Below are 19630 nucleotides of genomic sequence, written 5' to 3' on the forward strand. Positions count from 1 at the left end.
CAAAAATGGAAAATTTAATTTTTCTCTGTATAGTATAGAGGTGGTTGTTACTTTGAATTTCAAGCATCATTACTAAATCTGGGGTATTTTCTCCAGTAATAGAATTTGAAGGTTAACCCAGATTTTTATTCTTGATTTTGAAAGAGAATGGTTGAAAGAATTCTAAAGGAAATTTTGAGCAAAAGTTGAAATCTTTCACTGTGGAGGTGTACACGACCTTTTCAAATGTACATCACAACTAAATGTAGAAACCTAATCATCACCATTTATTGTGTGCAAGATGCAACTTTGTTTTCAACAAGTGAATTTCTAGTTTTGTGTAGAATTCAATATGCAGCATCAACATGCGACATTGCACAATTACAATCTGTGTTGACAATTTGAACAGTATGTATTTCAATATACCTTGGAGTATGACAACAAATTCTTATTCATAGATATAGGCAAGATACCTTTTCTTTATTCATTGATGGGACATTATTACATCAAAGAGTCTGACTAAAATCAAGACAATGATCCATGGATAATTACCATCACTTCTGTATTCATCAGGAATGTTCAGAAACAAAGTGTTTTCCTTCATTTTATCTCTCCTTTGTTTCCAGACATTTTGAAAGAATTACTATCAAGACTGGATGAGTACAATGCTACAGCTGTGTTGCCATGGTTTCCACCTGATGATCCCAGAGCAGATCCCAAACTACATGGCGGAGTTTGGTCACCATGGGTCAATCCAACATTATTGTAAATAGAGCTGTCACAGACACCAAAGTCAGTGACGTACACCATCCATGCACTGTGCTTTGAAGTATCTAGCTTGCCATCACAGAAACGTTTGTAGGATGTAGAGCAGATAATGAAATCAGCACAAAGCTACCTATCCGGATACAATATCCATGAGTTACCTCATCATCTGATATAACTTACAAACACTAACATTACATTTCTCATCCATAAGCTGGCAGTACCAGACATTGTTCTCTTCCCAAAACAGATATGGATTTTTCTTTTCTTTTCTCAAATCAAGTCATTTTAGAAATTGTTACTTACTGGCAAATATGGACAATGAAAATCAATGCACTTCAGTACTCAGAGGTAACTTGTTACATTTTAATCCATTGCATTGTTTCAATGAAGTCATCGGTCTATCAGTTCAACATTTTGAGCTTCAATCGTGGATTTATGCAACATCTTATATTTGAAGAAAAATATATTTTTTTTTGCTAAAATTGTACATACTTATATTTTATATTTTTCCTTTATTTTTAACATGAGAAATAAATATTACGCCGTGTTTTATCTAGGATGGCATCAACAGGGGCATTTTCCCCCTTACAAGAAAATTTAGAAGGGATTTCACCAGTTCATGTGTTCTTCTTGTATTGCTTAGGTTGAATGGCACCATTTCATGAGGTGCCAACATGTCAACAGAGGAGGAATGCCCCATTCCCCTGTCTAGATGAAACACTGATTGCAATATTTTAATTAAATTTCTCATTGTTATTGCATAATTGCAACTCCTTTACATGTGAAACTTTTGAAAATATTTGTAGCATCATTTGTGCAATGAGGTAAATTGTTATAGAATTATCATGTGAACACATCATTGTTTACATACACATAGTCTTTAGTACACTACTGAGTTGTGTGTTTGACCAGTCATATCTCCTTGAACCAAATATAACATCAATGTTTCTAATCAACAATGTAGATGCAAACTTAAATCTCATGAGATCTTGATGATAGAATAGACATCCTTGATCATAAAATTATCACTGATAAACATTAATTTTGCAAAGCATAAAAATTACAGTTTTGTGGCTGCGGATGCCAATAAATAATCCAAGTGAACACATACAATATGTGAATTACAATTAGTCCAGGAAGAATAATTAAACTTTTCCTCTGAATCACTGATTCTACTTTTGCCAATTTTGAAATATTGTTGAAATTGCAGCAAATGTATACTTATATATTGTCAAGTTTTTTGTTTTCTTGTGGGAGCAAGTTGAAGTGTTCAGAATTTGTTCTGTCAACTCTGCCTGTGTATGTAATGCCTCTATTATTGCGGACAGTTTGTAAAATGTAAACTCTGAGTCAAGAGTGACTATGGAACAAGTGGGAGATTTTGCTGATTTGTACAAAGAAAATAAATAGAAAAGTTTTCTTACCACCTTACAATTATGTGGGACAGATTTTGGGAGATTTTGCTGATTTGTACAAAGAAAATAAATAGAAATGTTTTCTTACCACCTTACAATTATGTAGGACAGATTTTGGAAGATTTTGCTGATTTGTGAAAAAATCATTCACCGCCTCTGTAGCTTTGCAAAAGAAAATCTAAGGAGCAATAATTCAGTTGTCCTCAATAATATTGTGTGTTGCACAGAAGTACCCTGTTGTCAGATTCAATGATAGACATTTTGATATTTTGAGTAGAACACGAAACTTCTTCACAGACTTTACAAATATACCGCAAAATAAATCACAAGTAATATCGAACACTGCTATACAGGCTCCAGTTCCAGAGAAAGTGCTTAAGTCTTGTCAGTGTTTTGCATGCATTATTTGGGATTGTTTTTATCTGATTGCGTACAAAACAAACATCAGGCCACAGAGTTTATAATTTGTCAGGTCCCCCACCATTCTAGACTCTACAATCTCTGGTGTTTAATTCATTAGTGTCACCATAACTGGTTTTGTAGATAAGTGGCTGCTCTACGTGGTAGACTATTGCACAGCTGGAGTTGCAAAGCACTCACTCAAAATGAACTTACAGCACTTTTCTGTGAGGTCAAAAGGACAAAAAAGCCGAGGCAGATGTTAACAGTCCAGACATTGTTTCAGGGGTTGGGTTTCATCCTCAAAGTGTACCATTAGAACAATTTATTGCTTGCTTCAAGTCTTGTCCTAAGGTTTTGGAAAAACAAAGCATGAATACATTCTTGCTTTCTGTAACATCAGCATCAGTGACTTTTACATTCTCTGTTCAGCTCTTTAATCATTATAAAGCAAGACATGATAAGTTGCCAAATTTATCTCTTTATTTGAAAATGAAATATTACGTGAGTCACTATCAAGTCTGGTCTAAGAGGCTGTATTTCTATTTCTGTGTACAACCCTGATGATATATAAATGTCCACTGTTGTACCTGTACTGCTGTATTCATTGGGATGTAATGCTGGACACAGGAGTTAAACAAAGAGTACACTGATACAGCCCTATACCTGTTGGTGAGTGTTCAAAACATTTTCAATCAAACTAGACATGAATGAGAGATGCGGCATAAAAAATACAATGCAGATGGTAAAATATTCAAAGCATATTCATAATAAATTACAAAGTTCTCGATTATAGCGTCGTTAATTCATTATTAACATTTCCTATTTATTTAATTTCTCATTCTTTACCACTTTAGTTTTCGTTTGTGCTGAAAAATATGTCTTCGTATCTTGGTATCATGGCTTTAAACTGAATCAGAAACTCAAACGCTGAAGTTTGTATGGGATCTAATGTGAACGAAAGAGGTTGAAAGAATTCAACATTGAGGGCGCTATGCATTTACCCGTCCATAGTATCTGCATAGGCTGGTCATGTTGATTGTAAATGTATGTCTATATTGCGCCCTTCAGACGCAATTTGATACGTAAAAGCTATTGCCGCTGTCTATCTGCCACTAAAGCCAATGAGAAAATTTTTACTGAACTTTTAATGTACAGCGCCGTAAGACCGGTAAAAAAAGCAATCGAACCTCGGAAGTGTTTGGACACCAGACGGCGGAAAATATATAACTCCGTGTCCGTCATCAAGCTGATTTTGATTCAATCTGATTAATTTTGATTCTGATTCATTCAATCGTCTGGCCTTTTTTGGCCTCACTGAATTCCACAGCTGCGCGGCATTTCCCCCTAATCGTAGTGGAAGGACTGTGTCTGAGAACGTGCGTTCTCTGTACTCGCCCTCTCAAGATGCAACCCAGCTGCAGTACAGTAGCTCGAGGTTTTGCCTGGGTATTTGGGTCGGACGGCAATCTGGTTTTGCCGTCCGACCCAAACTTAATACCCAGGCAAAACCTTGAGCTACTGTCCGGGGCTACTCTACTCCAGCTAGATGCAACCATGGAGCTAGAATTCAGAAACAGATAATGCACGCGCAACTACTCCAGTAGCCTAGCATACGAAGACTTTATATGGTTTATTTGTATGAAAATTATACACCTTCGATACTGACCTCGGCCGTTTCTCAAAAGAAATTTTCACATTCTATTATACAAAAATTAAATTTAACACGAAATATGAAATACGTGAACTGTGAACTAGCTACCCTACCATTAGCTCTGCACGGAAGGGCTGTGTGTTAGGGGAGAACCATTTGATTTCTGGGGGGTATATGGAGGATTTTGAGAAAAAAAAAATTGTCACCAGGTGAAAAAGAGGGAAAAAAAATTAGTGTGATGGCTTGAGAAAAAAAAAATTGTCATAACAGACAGAAGTGAAAAAAAAAATTGTCACAATGCACCTTAAATGAGCAAAATTTGGAAACTTTATTCTCGTGTATTCTTTGTTGGCGCTGGTAGCGCAAATGTTTTACCACAAGCTTTTCTTATGTTTTTTTCCAGCAAAAATATGATATAAGCATGCACTACATAGGTCTACTTAGACCTCAGTGCATTCAATGTTTTCCTTCCCTTTTCTGAATCAAGAAGTATTTCAGGATTTCTGTTGCAATATCTCAATGGCATAGGCAATATCTAAAGAGGACTATTTGACTTCTGTAAATTGTGAACATTTAAAACACAAGACAGGAGTCAATAAAATAGTGTTAAAACCAATATATTGTTCTCTCCATATAAATATATATGTTAGAAAGATGTACAAGTTGACAATGGAAATTTGAGGAACAACAAATATAATGAAATACAATGTGTGAGCCTTGTTTCTCTGACCACAAAAGATAACATCTTCCCTGAGAACTAAAGAGGAATTGACTGTTTTAAAGAAAAGCAGGTATAGTACTGAGCAAAGTTGATTTTGCAAGAAAAGTGTTCAATAAATTTAAAGTTGCAAATATACTAGAATTTCCATTTTGTGTTCATTTGTTGCAATTTAAAATGAATATATAGAACCATCCTGTGATATGTGAAACACTGGCTTTCTTATCAAGACACTGATGAATCTCAGTAAAATAACATAAATAAAAAAATGAGTATTAAACTAGAGTACAGCTGTGAAAACTGGTTCCTGGTACTACTATGATGGCGTAACCCTTTCACCACCATGGTTTGGCCCAATCCCATTGTTATCAATGGTGGTAGTGGACCTGTTTACAGGGAATTGGTGGTTGAACAGGATATAAGCATGCACTAAGCTGGCTGTGATATCGCAGCCGTACTTGTGGCGTGTATCGAACGCGCTCGGGTCATTGAGGTCATCGCCACAGTCCCGCTGCGAGCCAACGCATAAGCTTCGTTGGCGATGACCCCAATGACCCGATCGCGTTCAATATACGCCACAAGTACCGCTGCGATATCATAGCTAGCACTGCACTAAGCATGATGAGGAGAGCAATTCACAGTGGTCAGGAGTACAGCACTCTCAAGATCATTTAGCTCCTCAGGGATATTTTACCAGTTACCTCTTGTACATAAAAATTTAATAAGCAGAAGTATGGTTGGTAGACATATTTCATACAAAGTGCTAGTTCTTTCTACTTGCACAGAACAAGTTATTTATAGGTACAGTTGTGAACCAGAGACGTGGTTTAGTTATGAACAATGCATTACAAACTTGATGACAAATTACAAAAAATTGCACTGCTACTCCATTTGAGAAAAAAAATGATGCAGGTCTGATAGTTGAAAAAAAAATTTGCTGTCCCTCTGACTGGAAAAAAAATTGCTCCCTGGTCCCATACCCTCTTCCTTCGCCATATCCCTCCCCAGAAATCAAATGGTTCTCCCCTTGCCGGCGTTATACGGCCTCCCGTACCACCGCCGTCACCGCCATATACCGGTATAACGCCGGTAACACACAGCCCTGCCACGCAGAGCTACCCTACCCATGAACAATTGCGTGGATTTAGAACTGTCATATGCATTTACCAAATTTTACGATTCTCCTTTAAATCATAAAAAGCAGTCGGGAAAATATAAAGTACAGACAGACACTCTCGGTGTCATGCCACAGAAAACATGAGTAAAGTTGACAGGATCTGTGAGTTAAAGTTAACGTACCCGGTCCCTCCAGAATAATTTCCAGGTTATTGTACATTGAACGGATAAAATGATACTGTAAAAATGTTCTTGTGACGAAAACAAATGTCAACATATAAATTAAACAACCGTTGAAAGCTGACTTTAAATCGTCCTTACTGCTCACTAGTAGTTGAACAGTTCACCGATCACTTGTCACCTTGTTTTCACTTGTTGTCAGCTGTATGCAGCTGTGTGATAGCGCCCTCTACACAAGCTCTGTGTCACAGTTCATCGTGATGGCGTCAGGTCAACATCGCGTCCGTAGGGACGTTAGATAAAATGACTTATTTTGGCATAATTTTCGTTCGTCGAAAGGAAAACTTGAAACCATACATGACAGAGATAACAGAGGATATGCAGGTAATTTTTCAAAACATTATTTTGCACACACAACTGTTGATTCGCCATTCTCTACGAGTTGAGATGTGATGGGATCAGTTCTGTAATCAGTATTAGCTTGCAAGTTGCATTGCAGAACACACCTCTTGACAAAATGACTCAAATATTTCGGTAGAAATTCTCCAAAACAACTCACTTTTGGTATATTTGTATCGAAGACATGAAGCGACAGCTATGTTAAATATTTCAGTACAAAATTATGTTTGGAAATGCAGAAAATAACTCCCATATTGATTTGTTGACAATGACTCATGTGTTGTGATGTTGACAAATCATCGTCGATTGTCATACACTTCTTGTCAAATTTCCTCGATTTTTTCACTGAAAATGTGTCTGAAATTATTAAATTTCTACGGTGGCCCATATGTGACAGGTATAAACTTATTTACACAGACAAAACTTTAGTTTTGATGGACAAAACTTTAATTTTGGGGCACATAACTCTAATTTTTGCGGACAAAACTCTAATTTGGGAGGACACATTTCTGATTTCTACGGACACAATTCTAATTTGGGCAGACAAAACTTTAATTTGGACGGACACAATTCTAACTTGGGCCACCAGATCTCTATTTTCTACGGACACAATTCTAATTTGGGCAGACAAAACTTTGATTTGGACGGACACAATTTTAATTTGGGCCACCAGATCTCTATTTTCTACGGACACAATTCTTTTTTCAGCGGACAAAACTTTCATTTGGACGAACACATATTTAATTCTTATGGACACAAGTCTTATATTGTACAGACACAACTCTATTTTTCTTGGACACAATTTTAATTTCTTGAAATAGAGCTTCCATTACTCCCGAACAAGTCTCATTCCACGTAGGCAACTCCTATTTCAATGGCCTTCCCTCTAGTGTTCAATGAGACAACAAGCAACTTACAAAGACAAATCTTTAACTTTCGAGGACAAAACTTTCTTTTCCTCACGGCGGATATTGAAGTATCCCACAATACTGTTCGTCTACATCGCAGTAGATCACCTCGCCAACCATGGTGCTAGTGCTTACTGTATGTTACATCTATTTATGGTTGAAAAGGTACTAAAATCATCTTACAGCTTCATTTCATTGTAAGATTTGCAATGAAATGACGCTGTAAGATAATTGATGTACTTTTTTAGTCTCCTCAGGCAAGGACATTGTTCAATATGAAATTGTAGAGCCAAATGCACTCTAAAATTCAGTTAAGTAGAGCCCAGAATTGTTTCATACCTCTGGAGCAAATTTCAGCAAAATAAATCAACTATTCCTGGGCAGTTCTATATCTTTCTCCAAGTACAGTGAGGGTGGGGGTTAGTAGTTATCAGACAGTGTTTACTTTCATAACATAATTTTGAGACATATCTAATAGTTTTAAATTGTAATTCTGAAATCACTACAGAAAGTTGCTGATCATAGACCTTAGAAATCAAACAAGGTGTGTAAGATGTCTCATACGTCCAAGTTTACACTCAATGGACCTTGCATTATGGCAAATATGTGTGTGTACAAAGAATAGTGAAAAAATGATAAAAAAGCTATTGATTGGTCTACTGTTGCATGCTTGTTTTTTGAAATAAATGTTTTTTTATTCAGCAACTAAGCATATACGTTGTCCATACATGCTTGCATGTGAATGAAGTTACATTAAAGAACCACATGTGAAGTAACACCAAGAGAGTTATTGGATATTTCACATTGCAAAACTCTCTACAAAATACCCCATTGCAAATTTTGTAACAATTAAGTGGCCTCTACACCAAATCAGCGTAAGGATCAGACTTTGAGATGAAGATTTAGATGCATCTGAAGTTTACTTATCAAAACAAAGAGTTCTGGCTGTATGGATGCAGGTATTGGTGATTAAATACATACTATTTATATGAATTTATAAATGGGCCTGAAATATGTTTGCATTGTATGCTTTAACATGTACTCAAACTCCCCCTGTAAGCCCAATGACTTCCTGACAACCATATATAGCATGAAACATGAATGAAGGATTTTAAAATGACAAACAGTTTTGAATTACTGAACCAACATTCTTCACTGTACTGAAATTTGCATATTCCCCCCCTTTAACACATACTGTAAAAGACAGTGGAGTATTTACCTATATGAATCTTTGTAAAGAAAATGTTAAATGGGCCTGAAATATGTTTGCATTGTATGCTTTAACATGTACTCAAACTCCCCCTGTAAGCCCAATGACTTCCTGACAACCATATATAGCATGAAACATGAATGAAGGATTTTAAAATGACAAACAGTTTTGAATTACTGAACCAACATTCTTCACTGTACTGAAATTTGCATATTTCCCCCCCCCCCTTAACACATACTGTAAAAGACAATGGAGTATTTACCTATGATATGAATCTTTGTAAAGAAAATGTGATCCCATTCACTAGAACACTTGGAACTGAATACAACTGAGATACTGCATACTGTTTCTTCCATTGCAATATTTGATGTTTTAGAAAATGAAGAGAAATTTCAAGTACACTGATATCTATTTGTTGTCTTTCCTGTTTTGTCACAAACAAGTATTTTTATGATATACTTTCAGCCAATGTTATTAATGAGAAAAATATCTGAGACAAGAATATTGGCGACAGTTGATTCACAAATTTTATTGAGCTGCAGCTCATGGGGCTTTAACAATACAAAACAAAAATTTACTATTCCATTGCATTCATTCCTTAATGCACATTATGTGCCATCACTTGCACATAAGAGTAAATTCTCATACAGGGCTTTGACTTCCCGCCAATTTTCTGGTACTGACAGTTGAAAACTTTGAACCACATACTTGAAGTAATCCTGGTATTCATTTGTGCCATCTGATTCAATGATTTGTGTTTCTGCATAGTTTATTTCTTGCTCTGGAACAGGCAGAATCAAATTGCCTTTGCCACCATGGTGTTCTGGAATGAAGAACAATGAGTCAGGTCTACCACACACAGTCTCATTTCGAGACTGTCTTATATAGTGTGTGTTCCAGTGTTCTTTTACATGATCCAAGTCTTCTTGAAGGAGGCCGGCAAAACAAAACCATAAACATTCCTTATTCAGTCTATTACTACGGTCAAAGATACCCTGTGCTTCCAAATCTTTGAACAGGTGATCCATCATGATGAACGATTTCTGCGAAGAAATGACCACCAAGCCTAAATTCTTTGATTACGTTGTGAGGCAACATATCTGTGAGCATCTGAGTCATCTCGAAAGAAGCACTGAATTACTGCCACTGTCCCGTTTTCAGTAGCCAAATCAGTATCCAACTCAATGGGGCACCCTCAAAATTCACGCACAGTATGTAAATAGTATGCGGCCACATTGTCTGGCAAGTTATTAGAACGGGTTATATACAGCCATAAAATCTTCCTGCTATATCCATCAACATACCCGTGTACAGGGAACCCAAAGGGCTTTAGCTTATCGTAGCCATCGATGTGCCACACACAAATGGGTCCTGGGCAAAGATACTCCCTCCGTTTAAGACGGTGCGCTCCCCGTAATTCGCTGCCTTCCGGATCCAATTCCCTCAACATTTCTTGAACAACACTTCTTGGCACACGTATGCCACGCAACTGAAGGGAATGCCACACTGTTCTATAGCCCCTACACAGCCAGGGTCATCCAGTATCTGAATAATAGAGTCCCTCACAACAATGGTATCATAATGAGCAGATCGTTGCCGTAAATTCAACCGTGCCAATCGCCTCATGAGAGTTCTTGGACTGATATGAATGTCATAATATTTTGCCGGGAACAACACAATTTCGTCGTACCTATATCCTCTATAAAAGAAATACTACATCAAGTCGTCTTCGCAATACTCCGCAATAAAGTCGCTACAAGTCTCCATTGCCAACGCAGCAGCACAGCGCCATTAGCGGACGAACAGTATTGTGGGATACTTCAATATCCGCCGTGAGGAAAAGAAAGTTTTGTCCTCGAAAGTTAAAGTTTTGTCTCTGCAAGTTGCTTGTTGTCACATTGAACACTAGAGGGCAGGCTGTTGAAATAGGAGTTGCCTACGTGGAAATGAGACTTGTCCTGGAGCAATTAAAGTTGTATCTCAAGAAATTAAAATTGTGTCCAAGAAAATTAGAGTTGTGTCTCTACAAAATAAGACTTGTGACCATAAGAATTAAATGTGTGTTCGTCAAAATGAAAGTTTTGTCCGCTGAAAAAAGAAATGTGTCCGTAGAAAATAAAGATCTGGTGGCCCAAATTAGAATTGTGTCCGACCAAATCAAAGTTTTGTCTGCCCAAATTAGAATTGTGTCCGTAGAAAATAGAGATCTGGTGGCCCAAATTAGAATTATGTCCGTCCAAATTAAAGTTTTATCGGCCCAAATTAGAATTGTGCCCGTAGAAATAGAGATGTGTCCTCCCAAATTAGAGTTTTGTCCTCAAAAATTAGAGTTATGTGCCCCAAAATTAAAGTTTTGTCCATCAAAACTAAAGTTTTGTCTGTGTAAATAAGTTTATACCTGTCACATATGGGCCACCGTAAATTTCAGCATGTTCAAACTCTAGAGAAGTAGTGACAACAACTTTGAATATTTTGCCCCCAGAATATCGGTTCTAAATGCGAGAAATAACCGATTATTAGTTTGGAGGGTGATGTAAACAGTGCAGGCCGATCGTTTCGTCACGCTTGAGTGACGATTAAAATTAGCGCGTCAAAACTTTTGAACAAATTTCAATATTTTGATGAAATTTAGACATTTACACATCATCTTGGTGTTTCTGTCTACTTAGAAAATACATAGATTTCATTGTCTGACCAGGACGATCCACTCTCAACAGCAATTCTATCACCGTCGGCGGTCACTGCCATGTACTCAGGCCAGATCACTTGACGATGGAAAAGATGACCAATACAAGTTCCATCTTCACTCCAAATCGAAATCCTAGCATTGTGCACAGGGGAGAAAAACGTTCTGCGCATGCCTCACCGGAAGTAGTTTTCATGCATAGAAATACACGGAGGTCTTCTCTTTTCTCAAAAGGGATGAAAAATACGCAAAAGGGATTGCTATAAATGTGTACAACAACTCTCTTTATTATAAACTACAACATACCCTTTGCCTAAAAAAAACCGATCCTGGATAAAAATAGGAACACTATTTGAAAAAGGGTGGCGCTAAATTTACGCATGTTTGTTTACATTCGTCTGTTTCAATCGCTAGTAGTGCAAACTTTCAAATGCGACAATATGCACATGTCTACTAGTTTACTGGCTTTGCACATAATAAAGGCGCTTGCCATTTTTTCAAGAATGAATTTATTTCCTCTACATGATCTATTCACTGACAGTATATACCAGAGCCGTGAAACTGTCATTTGTACACACATATGATATAGCAGCAGACGATAAAAATATTGGCGCGAATTTTTCTTCTAAAACTCAATGAAGTGTTGTTCAAGATGTCTGAGTGTGTACTTGCCGGTAAAACGCGTGCGAAAACCACTTGCACAGGAAATTTATGTCATTTGACAGTGGAATTAAGACGGTGTTGTCAAAGTCCCGGTGATCTTATTTGTTTACATCATTTAAAAGCAGTCATCAGAAGAAACAGGCGACTATGTTCCTGTCCGGCACCATGGGCCCACAGTGATAAGATATGTGAGCGTCCAATCCCATCAAGGCTATTCCAGGTCTTCGATGAAATTGGTGCAAAAGATGAACAGTACGTCCCGGGGACGCGATGGTGTACCAGATGCAAATCAAAAGCAGATCTGGAGTTTTTTCCCGGGTTTTCACAGTACCTTCCACCAAAGAAAATCAAAGGCGGCAATATCGGGAACAGCAATATCCGAGACAGGTCTCCACTGGTAAGTCTAAATCGAGAACAACATCGAGGGTATGTTGTGACAGGTCCTTCGGCGGCCGGTGTTGTTTTCGGCTGTATTGACTCCAGGTTATTGACCTGAAATATTGAGAACTGGTGCATGAGGGCGCACTAAACTGTTGGTGGTTTAATTGGGAAAAAAATTGTGAACTGAAAGATGTCAAGAGTAATTAATCTTCAATTTATCAAAAACATAATCATTTAATGGGGTCATTGCACAAAATCATGAAGTATAGGTTTGTGAGTTTTAAGCTAAATACAGAGTAATTAATTAGTTGGCGTATTTTTAAGGCTGCCACACTCTGCAAAAATGATGATACTGATAACAATAAATAAAAAAATATAAATTTTACCCTCCCCCCCCCCACAAAAAAATGCAAGCTCCTGCATATGTTTTCATCCACTGATTGGGTATACACAGAATTCTCCGTAGGAAATTTTCACAATAGGGCTCATATGTTGTGAAGCACTGCAGAAAGAAGCGGTCACACATAGGAGATTTCAGGGATTGATGAGAAATCAAATGAATGCTTCGGCACACATTCAAATTAAAACCAGAAAGTAAACACTGTTTAATGTCACTATCACTGATTTGGCCATGATTTTTTGTGAATTTTCTCGGCAGCGATTGAAAAATTATTTGTTGCCAAGCATTTTCACAAGAGGGCTCTCAGAATTTATAAGAGGGCCCCCACGCCCCTTTTATCTTATTCAAAGAGAACTCTGTATACACATCCTGATTCCCCAAAATCACAACAGGTGAATAATGCTGGTATTTCTACTAAACTGTATCTTATTTTGTCTTCTACAAGCAGCAACCAACAATTTTCAATAAGACTGATTCCGTGTACTGTGGTACCGTTCTTTCTACAAATGAGGGTCATGTGTTGCTGTCAAAAACTCAATGGAATGGCATTATTTCCAGGTTGCAAGGTTGGTATAATTTATTGTATACATACTTTTCTCAGCTTTGAAAAAAAAACCATTTGAAACACTGAGAGTGGATGACTGGTTAAGATCTGGAGTTATTTGAATTTGTACAAGTCATACACCATGCATCCTACTGCACTGTAGTCATTCTTTGCAAACTTTATTCAACCAATTACAAAAAATCTCCAAGCGGACAAAGTAATGACTGGCAACAATCCCATTGAATTTACTTTTGGGGGGTGTCACTATCTTGCAATGGCTTCTTATCGAAAACATTAAAGCCCCATAGCTGTGTCGTTTCTATTCTTTGCTTTATCAACAAATATATCATCCAATTTTCAGAGTTATGGTTTTGATTCCCTGCCATTAAGTTATATCATCTCTAAAATGTTACTTTATTAGTCTATGGCAACAAACCAGGTCTATCAATTCAAACCCATACATGTGTTCTTGCCGGTGGCGGCCATATTTGCTTGCAAGCCAAAAATTATTTATTGTAAAATATCTAAGTTATAATATATGTTCTCCACCAATATTCAAAAACTTTCTGTGTCCACACTTTGGGAAGGACTTTGGCTTGAGTTACTTTTGATTGGAAATCATGATATTAAAAATAACTCAAAAAGATACAGCTAAAGTGCTATTAATGAAATATATTTAATTGTGTACCTTTTAAATTTGTTCATGCAGGTTCGACATTTTCTGAACAATTAAAAACACTGCAGGAAATGCTGTACAGGTCACAACAAAATGGTGTGTTCCTTGATGTGAAAAAAATGGAATATTTTGCCAATAAATATGTCCCAGATCTTTATCAGGAGATTTACAGGGCAATAGTTGACCCATCATTGTCTGTGGAAAGAAAAAGGCAACAAGAGAAGAGAATATTGACTGTCCTGAGTTTACTTGCATATTACAGGTGAAACAAAATTGCAATTTAGGGATAACTCTTTTACTTTGGACACAGTCACATGCTTTGAAGTGTAGTATATAAAGTGCAGACACATAAATTAAAGCTTAGTGAGGTTAATTATATATCTTTTGATGCTTTGCAGTAGTCTAAAATGACATTGGTAGAAGTATTACTATTGTTACTATAGAAACACAGATGTATGAAGGTATATGCCATGACACTGATGCTTACTATTTTCAGTTTACTGGAATCTTTGAAAATAATTTGATGTCAAAAAAAGGCTGCAAGCAATGCACTGATAGAACAGACTATTTCAGTAAACTCTAGAAAAACTCAGTGGTGCAGTCTATCAGGAGTAACAAATAATATCAAGAGACAACTTTATCTCTTCAGTGTCATTTTATTTTTTTTTATTGGTATGTTCTTGTTATGTATGCATATAGAATAGAATCTGCCATTTCTTTCATTCAGATCACAGAAGACAAGAGGCTTCCAGGAGGCAATGGGGATCTATTTTAATATGCAAGGCTTATCCCAAGAAGCGCAGGATATGTGCCACATTTTTGGTCTATCTCAACATCCCCGCACTTTGTTGAAAAAGAGACAGCAGATTGCCGGAGAACATGGGAAGCGAATCAAGACATACCTGATGAATAAGTTACAAGTAAATACTACTTTCTAGCTTTGCATGATTGACCTACATACATACAGTAATCAATACATGACAAAGAACACTTTAAATACATTTTAAATATTTTTATTTTAAGTGAAAATGCAAAATATCAACTGCACTGATATCATGAAACCAAATTAAATTTGAATATCATTTTTTCTCATATTTTGCTTTGAGCATATTGAATAATTGAATAAATGCCTGAATTGGACAGATGTGGGTAATTTACCTTACTTCTAAAATTATTTGTTTGTCTATTTATTTAAGTCAACAGGTAAAGCATTCATCCTCGCTCTTATTGATGATTTCCATAATATCCATGGATTTAAATCGATGGCCTCTGGACACAAGGAACTGAAAACCAGTCAGGCTGTACATATGGCAACAACAATGCTGGATATCTTGCCTGTAGAGTCACTCGATCTGCCAGCTGGTGAATCAATACACAGGTACAATTGAAATTTACATCAGACTCATCATTGTAATTGTTGTAGAATTCACACACACACACACACACACACACACACACACACACACATATACACTGTATTTGTGAAATGTGTATTACATAATCTATACGAAAAAAAATTTCTCCAACATCAATTGTATGAAAGGGTCAATTTATAAACATCAATTGTATGGAAGGGTCAATTTATAATGACTTGACTTTGATAGTGACTATATCGTGCACTGCTAACAATCATTAGTCAATAATGTTTTCATAACGCATTAAATTATTGCACCGAATTCATATCAAAACATGTAACATTTGAGGAATGAAGGATTTAAAGAGATTATGAAGTGCACTTAATTGTACTATTTTTTGCATTATAGAAATATATTTATCTATAAAAATGGACAGCAGATACTTGTGAGAGGAGGAATAGCACCCCATGTCATGCGAAAGGAATTCAAATTGTTCATGCAAGACTATGCTTTGAGTTTCCTTGAGAGTCTCCCGATACAATATCACCAACTGGATACAAAACATGCCATCTCTTCCCTTAAGAACATGAGGTAGGATTCCAATATCTTATCACATAACAATGACATTTGATGGGACATGGTTGTCACCTTTTGACATTGTTTTGGTTTTGCTACTGGCACTGAAATACACATGTGGTCTATTGTGTTACAATTTTAAAGAAATATTATTATGTATTACAACACACCTGATACATAGTTGCCTATGCAATTCCTCAACATATGTTCATATGGGAAGAGTTACTAGTATTTTGGAACTGATACATGAATCAGTTACTTGGATAAGTTTGACAACCCATCTACACTTGCACAAAACTGGAAATGTCATCTGCAGTGCAGACAGTGACAGTAAAGATTTGTCTCAATTTATAATATATTCAGAAGAAGTCATGAAGCAATGGATGAGGTGTGTTACAAAGCATATATTGACTGGCAATATTTGGGTAACAGCAAACCTTTTGTGTACACTAGAACCTGTGAATTTCCCAAAAGAGTCTGTTTCCCATGACCAAAACCTGAGGGAAACAAACTAATTTGGGATGTACTTACAGTCCCTCATGTAAACAAACATGCTATTAACCTAATCACCTGTCAATATGTGTATACTATTATACACATGACATTGGATATAGATGAATACATATAAACAAAATCATTTGAGTAATAGTAATACTTACCTGTTCACAATGAAATGTGTCCCTGATGAGATACAAGGAAAGGTACACTTTCTCTGAAAATAGAAATATCATATGTTTCAATTATATTGAGTGATAACATTGTTTTGTGTACCAATATCTTTAATGTAAATTTTTTTTTTTTAAATTTGATCTGCCTTAAAGACCATACACTGATGTTGATGTGGAAGAACTCCATACTCTAAATACAACTGTACTGGTTGATGAGATTGAGCAGCCACTCAAGAGAAAACAAGATCTACTCAAACTGTGGATGATGCTTCTTGATATCCCACAGCTGAAGACATATACCTCAAAGCAAGCTATTTTAGCACCTGGTGACTGGCCAGTGTGGTACTTTGGTAAAAAAATAATAGCTTCATTCAGTGATAATGATACAAGTATTCCCACAGAAATACTTTCCTTTGTACCAACTGTTGGTCAATTTCATATCACTTTAAACGCTTCTCGTGATATTGTCATATCTGCAAGATTTTCTTCCAGTTACTCTGCAATGGGGTTTTTGATAAACGTTTCATTTTAGCAAAATCTCCAAAACCTTACAAAGTGTCACTTTGTATATATTTGGCTTTCAGTGGATGGATTCGCATTCGTCGTTATGTGATCAGCAAATTAACAATGTGTAAATCTGTGGAAGTCCAGTTTATGCTTTATCTTCTAGATGAATTAATTCCCCTTGTATATTTCCATTATCCTGTATTTGTTCAAGGTAAAGACCGAAACATGCTTCTCAAAGTGCTAAAGCGGTTAGAAATATACTTTATAATATCCAATAGACACCATTATAACAAGTCTCTTCTTAGCTTACTTTCTGATGACCTCTATCACTCATCCCATTACCTGGCTATAATCATCTTACACAAAATCACCAACACATCATCACTGAGAAGAAAGTTGAACTATTTCATTCATCACTAAGACACCACATACAGCCTCACGATGACGGCATCACCATACAAAGACAAGCACATATGCTACACCACACAAAACATAACACTCTCATTCGAGACTTCTTGCAACACCATAACCATGGTAAAGATGACCATGACCTCACACTGTTAGCTGGCAGAAGTGCCGAGACACTTCTTGATATTATCAATCAGGTAATGCAGTCTGCAGCTGAACATGAACAACATACAGAAGTCAACAGCACCACATATCATCTTCCAACTTTCAACACAGACATCACAGCAAAGTGCCTTCCACTTGGATTCAGATGGTCCTACCATCATCGGCCAAGTGAAGATCTCATTTGTGATAGTCCGAACTGCTCTATCTCTTCCTCTACCAATCTTCAAAACGCCTCACTTGTGGCCACACCTTTCACATAACTTGCTTATCTCAAAGCGGCTGTCCAATATGTTCTCCTCTGCTAACTGCTGAAGTTGTCCACTTGTCTAACAGCTGGAATGAAACCATCATCAAAGATATACACAGCCAGCCTTCTAATGAATCCACTGAAACAACTGACAGTGACACTCTACCAACGTCTTGCAGAATACATGACATACAATATTACCTAACATAGCAATTTGAAGATGACATAAAAAACCGTGCCTCTCTCATACCAACGCACAGACAGGCCAATTCCGAAACAAACAACACAAGGAGATGAATGCACACACCACACAAAGTAACATTTCTTCTCCCTCTACAAATACATCAGCACAGCAGACACAAACATCCCATTCCTCATCTATTAATGCATCAATACCCCAACACAGATATCCCTGCCTTCAGCAACTGATGAAGCAATACCACAGACACAGACAACTAGGTCTTCAGAAGATGGTGCAGTATTTCCTCAGACTCAAATATCCCCCTCTTCAACGAATGATGCAGCAATACCACAGACACAAACAGCTAACTTACCTTCACCATCTGATTCAGCACTTCCGCATACACAAACTTCCCATTCCAGGCACCATGTACCACCAGATGCAGCAATACTGCAGACAGAGACAACCCTTTCTTCAATACCTGTACAGCAGCATTCTGTCTCTGACAAACAAATAAAACAGAAGCAAAACAGAAAATCGATGAGTCAATCTTCCCTTCAACTTCACAAATATGCCCACTTGCGACATTTGGTATGTTTATGTCCAAAACCACAGTCACATGGATGTGTAAGTTACTGGTCATGTAACAATGTCATTTCACAAGGATCATTGCATAGCAACAACATGCGATCAGGGAGTAATGCATGTACATTGATTTGTTTACTGCTTGCACAATGGTACTACCAAGAGTGTTCAATACAGATCCTACCAGAATCATCAGTATTTCCACAGGAATGGCTGGTTGGATTTATTATGTCCTGTGTTCTTGGTAATCAAGCTCATGACATCTATCGTTTGAATGAATTATCTCCTCATCTCAACCTTTCACCCTTAGAAGGAATGAGACTGCTAGGAAATAAATTAAAGCTAAGTTTTCATTCAAATGAAATTGGACCAGTTTATACTCATCATATGTCTGAACCAAGACAAGGATTATTGGAGTTTTACTTGGATTATTGTAAACAGAGGGCAAAAATGGCTTTAGTATATGTAAGAAGAAATATGTCAATTTTATTTATTGTGAATCAAGGCTATGTTTTACTTGCTGATTCACATACACACAGTGGGGGTCAGAATGGTGCACTGTTTGCCCAGGTACAGCATTCAAATGTCAAGTATTTGCTTCAGTTTTATGATAGTTTCATTGGGGTTGATGGAGAGCATAATATTGGTACAGTGACTTTATTTAAGTTTTAGTGAATTGCTAAAACACCATATTTTTCTCACAACACCATGTAAGAGAGAAGACAAATGATGATATCCTACCTTAATAAAGTTCAAGTGCATCCATCTCTTGAATTGCTTACCAGTTTATCACCCTGGTAGTAGTGCAATGCTTTCTGCAATAAAGGACAGAATGAAAATTG

The 19630-nt window shown here is 36.9% G+C and overlaps 4 protein-coding genes across 7 annotated transcripts in view; 2 read left to right on the forward strand and 2 right to left on the reverse strand.

Annotated features, from left to right (window-relative positions):
- Window positions 1-2502, forward strand: part of LOC139141471 (arylsulfatase J-like) — a 90174-nt gene extending 87672 nt beyond the window's left edge. For all 3 annotated transcript variants that reach the window (XM_070711106.1, XM_070711095.1, XM_070711099.1), the window contains one exon: window positions 606-2502. In XM_070711106.1, the coding sequence (XP_070567207.1) occupies window positions 606-748 (143 nt within the window). In that variant the 3' untranslated portion in view covers window positions 749-2502. The remainder of the gene's footprint in view (window positions 1-605) is intronic.
- The window catches only part of LOC139141229 (uncharacterized), a 135131-nt gene that overhangs the window by 76489 nt on the left and 39012 nt on the right, over window positions 1-19630 (reverse strand). The window lies entirely within an intron of this gene.
- On the forward strand, window positions 6083-17536 carry LOC139141349 (uncharacterized). 2 transcript variants are annotated; one of them, XM_070710984.1, is made up of 8 exons: window positions 6083-6613; window positions 11464-12492; window positions 13325-13442; window positions 14130-14358; window positions 14824-15016; window positions 15293-15474; window positions 15860-16042; window positions 16849-17536. In XM_070710984.1, the coding sequence occupies exons 2-8, from the start codon at window positions 12085-12087 to the stop codon at window positions 17225-17227; spliced, it is 1692 nt and encodes a 563-aa protein (XP_070567085.1). In that variant the 5' UTR covers window positions 6083-6613; window positions 11464-12084; the 3' UTR covers window positions 17228-17536. The 2 variants fall into 2 exon arrangements, with proteins under 2 accessions (XP_070567085.1, XP_070567093.1); XM_070710992.1 differs by lacking the exon at window positions 11464-12492.
- LOC139141594 (uncharacterized) lies at window positions 15284-19523 on the reverse strand. Its single transcript, XM_070711189.1, has 3 exons — window positions 18577-19523; window positions 16687-16739; window positions 15284-15455 (listed from the first exon to the last, which is right to left on the reverse strand). The coding sequence occupies exons 1-3, from the start codon at window positions 18844-18846 to the stop codon at window positions 15440-15442; spliced, it is 339 nt and encodes a 112-aa protein (XP_070567290.1). The 5' UTR covers window positions 18847-19523; the 3' UTR covers window positions 15284-15439.

This window comes from Ptychodera flava, chromosome 1 (genome assembly GCF_041260155.1).
Source record: "Ptychodera flava strain L36383 chromosome 1, AS_Pfla_20210202, whole genome shotgun sequence".
Classification (NCBI taxonomy): Eukaryota; Metazoa; Hemichordata; class Enteropneusta; family Ptychoderidae; genus Ptychodera; species Ptychodera flava.

Excerpts from the sequence above, each read along its gene's own strand:
- LOC139141349 (XM_070710984.1), top strand. The coding sequence starts at position 12,085 with ATGTCTGAGTGTGTACTTGCCGGTAAAACGCGTGCGAAAACCACTTGC. Across the intron at positions 13,443-14,129 it reads CATTATTTCCAGGTTGCAAG|GTTCGACATTTTCTGAACAA; the intron begins GTTGGTATAATT and ends TTGTTCATGCAG. Across the intron at positions 14,359-14,823 it reads AGTTTACTTGCATATTACAG|ATCACAGAAGACAAGAGGCT; the intron begins GTGAAACAAAAT and ends TCTTTCATTCAG.
- LOC139141594 (XM_070711189.1), bottom strand. The coding sequence starts at position 18,846 with ATGACCAGTAACTTACACATCCATGTGACTGTGGTTTTGGACATAAAC. Across the intron at positions 16,740-18,576 it reads TGCTGAATCAGATGGTGAAG|AGAAAGTGTACCTTTCCTTG; the intron begins GTAAGTTAGCTG and ends TTCTATTTTCAG.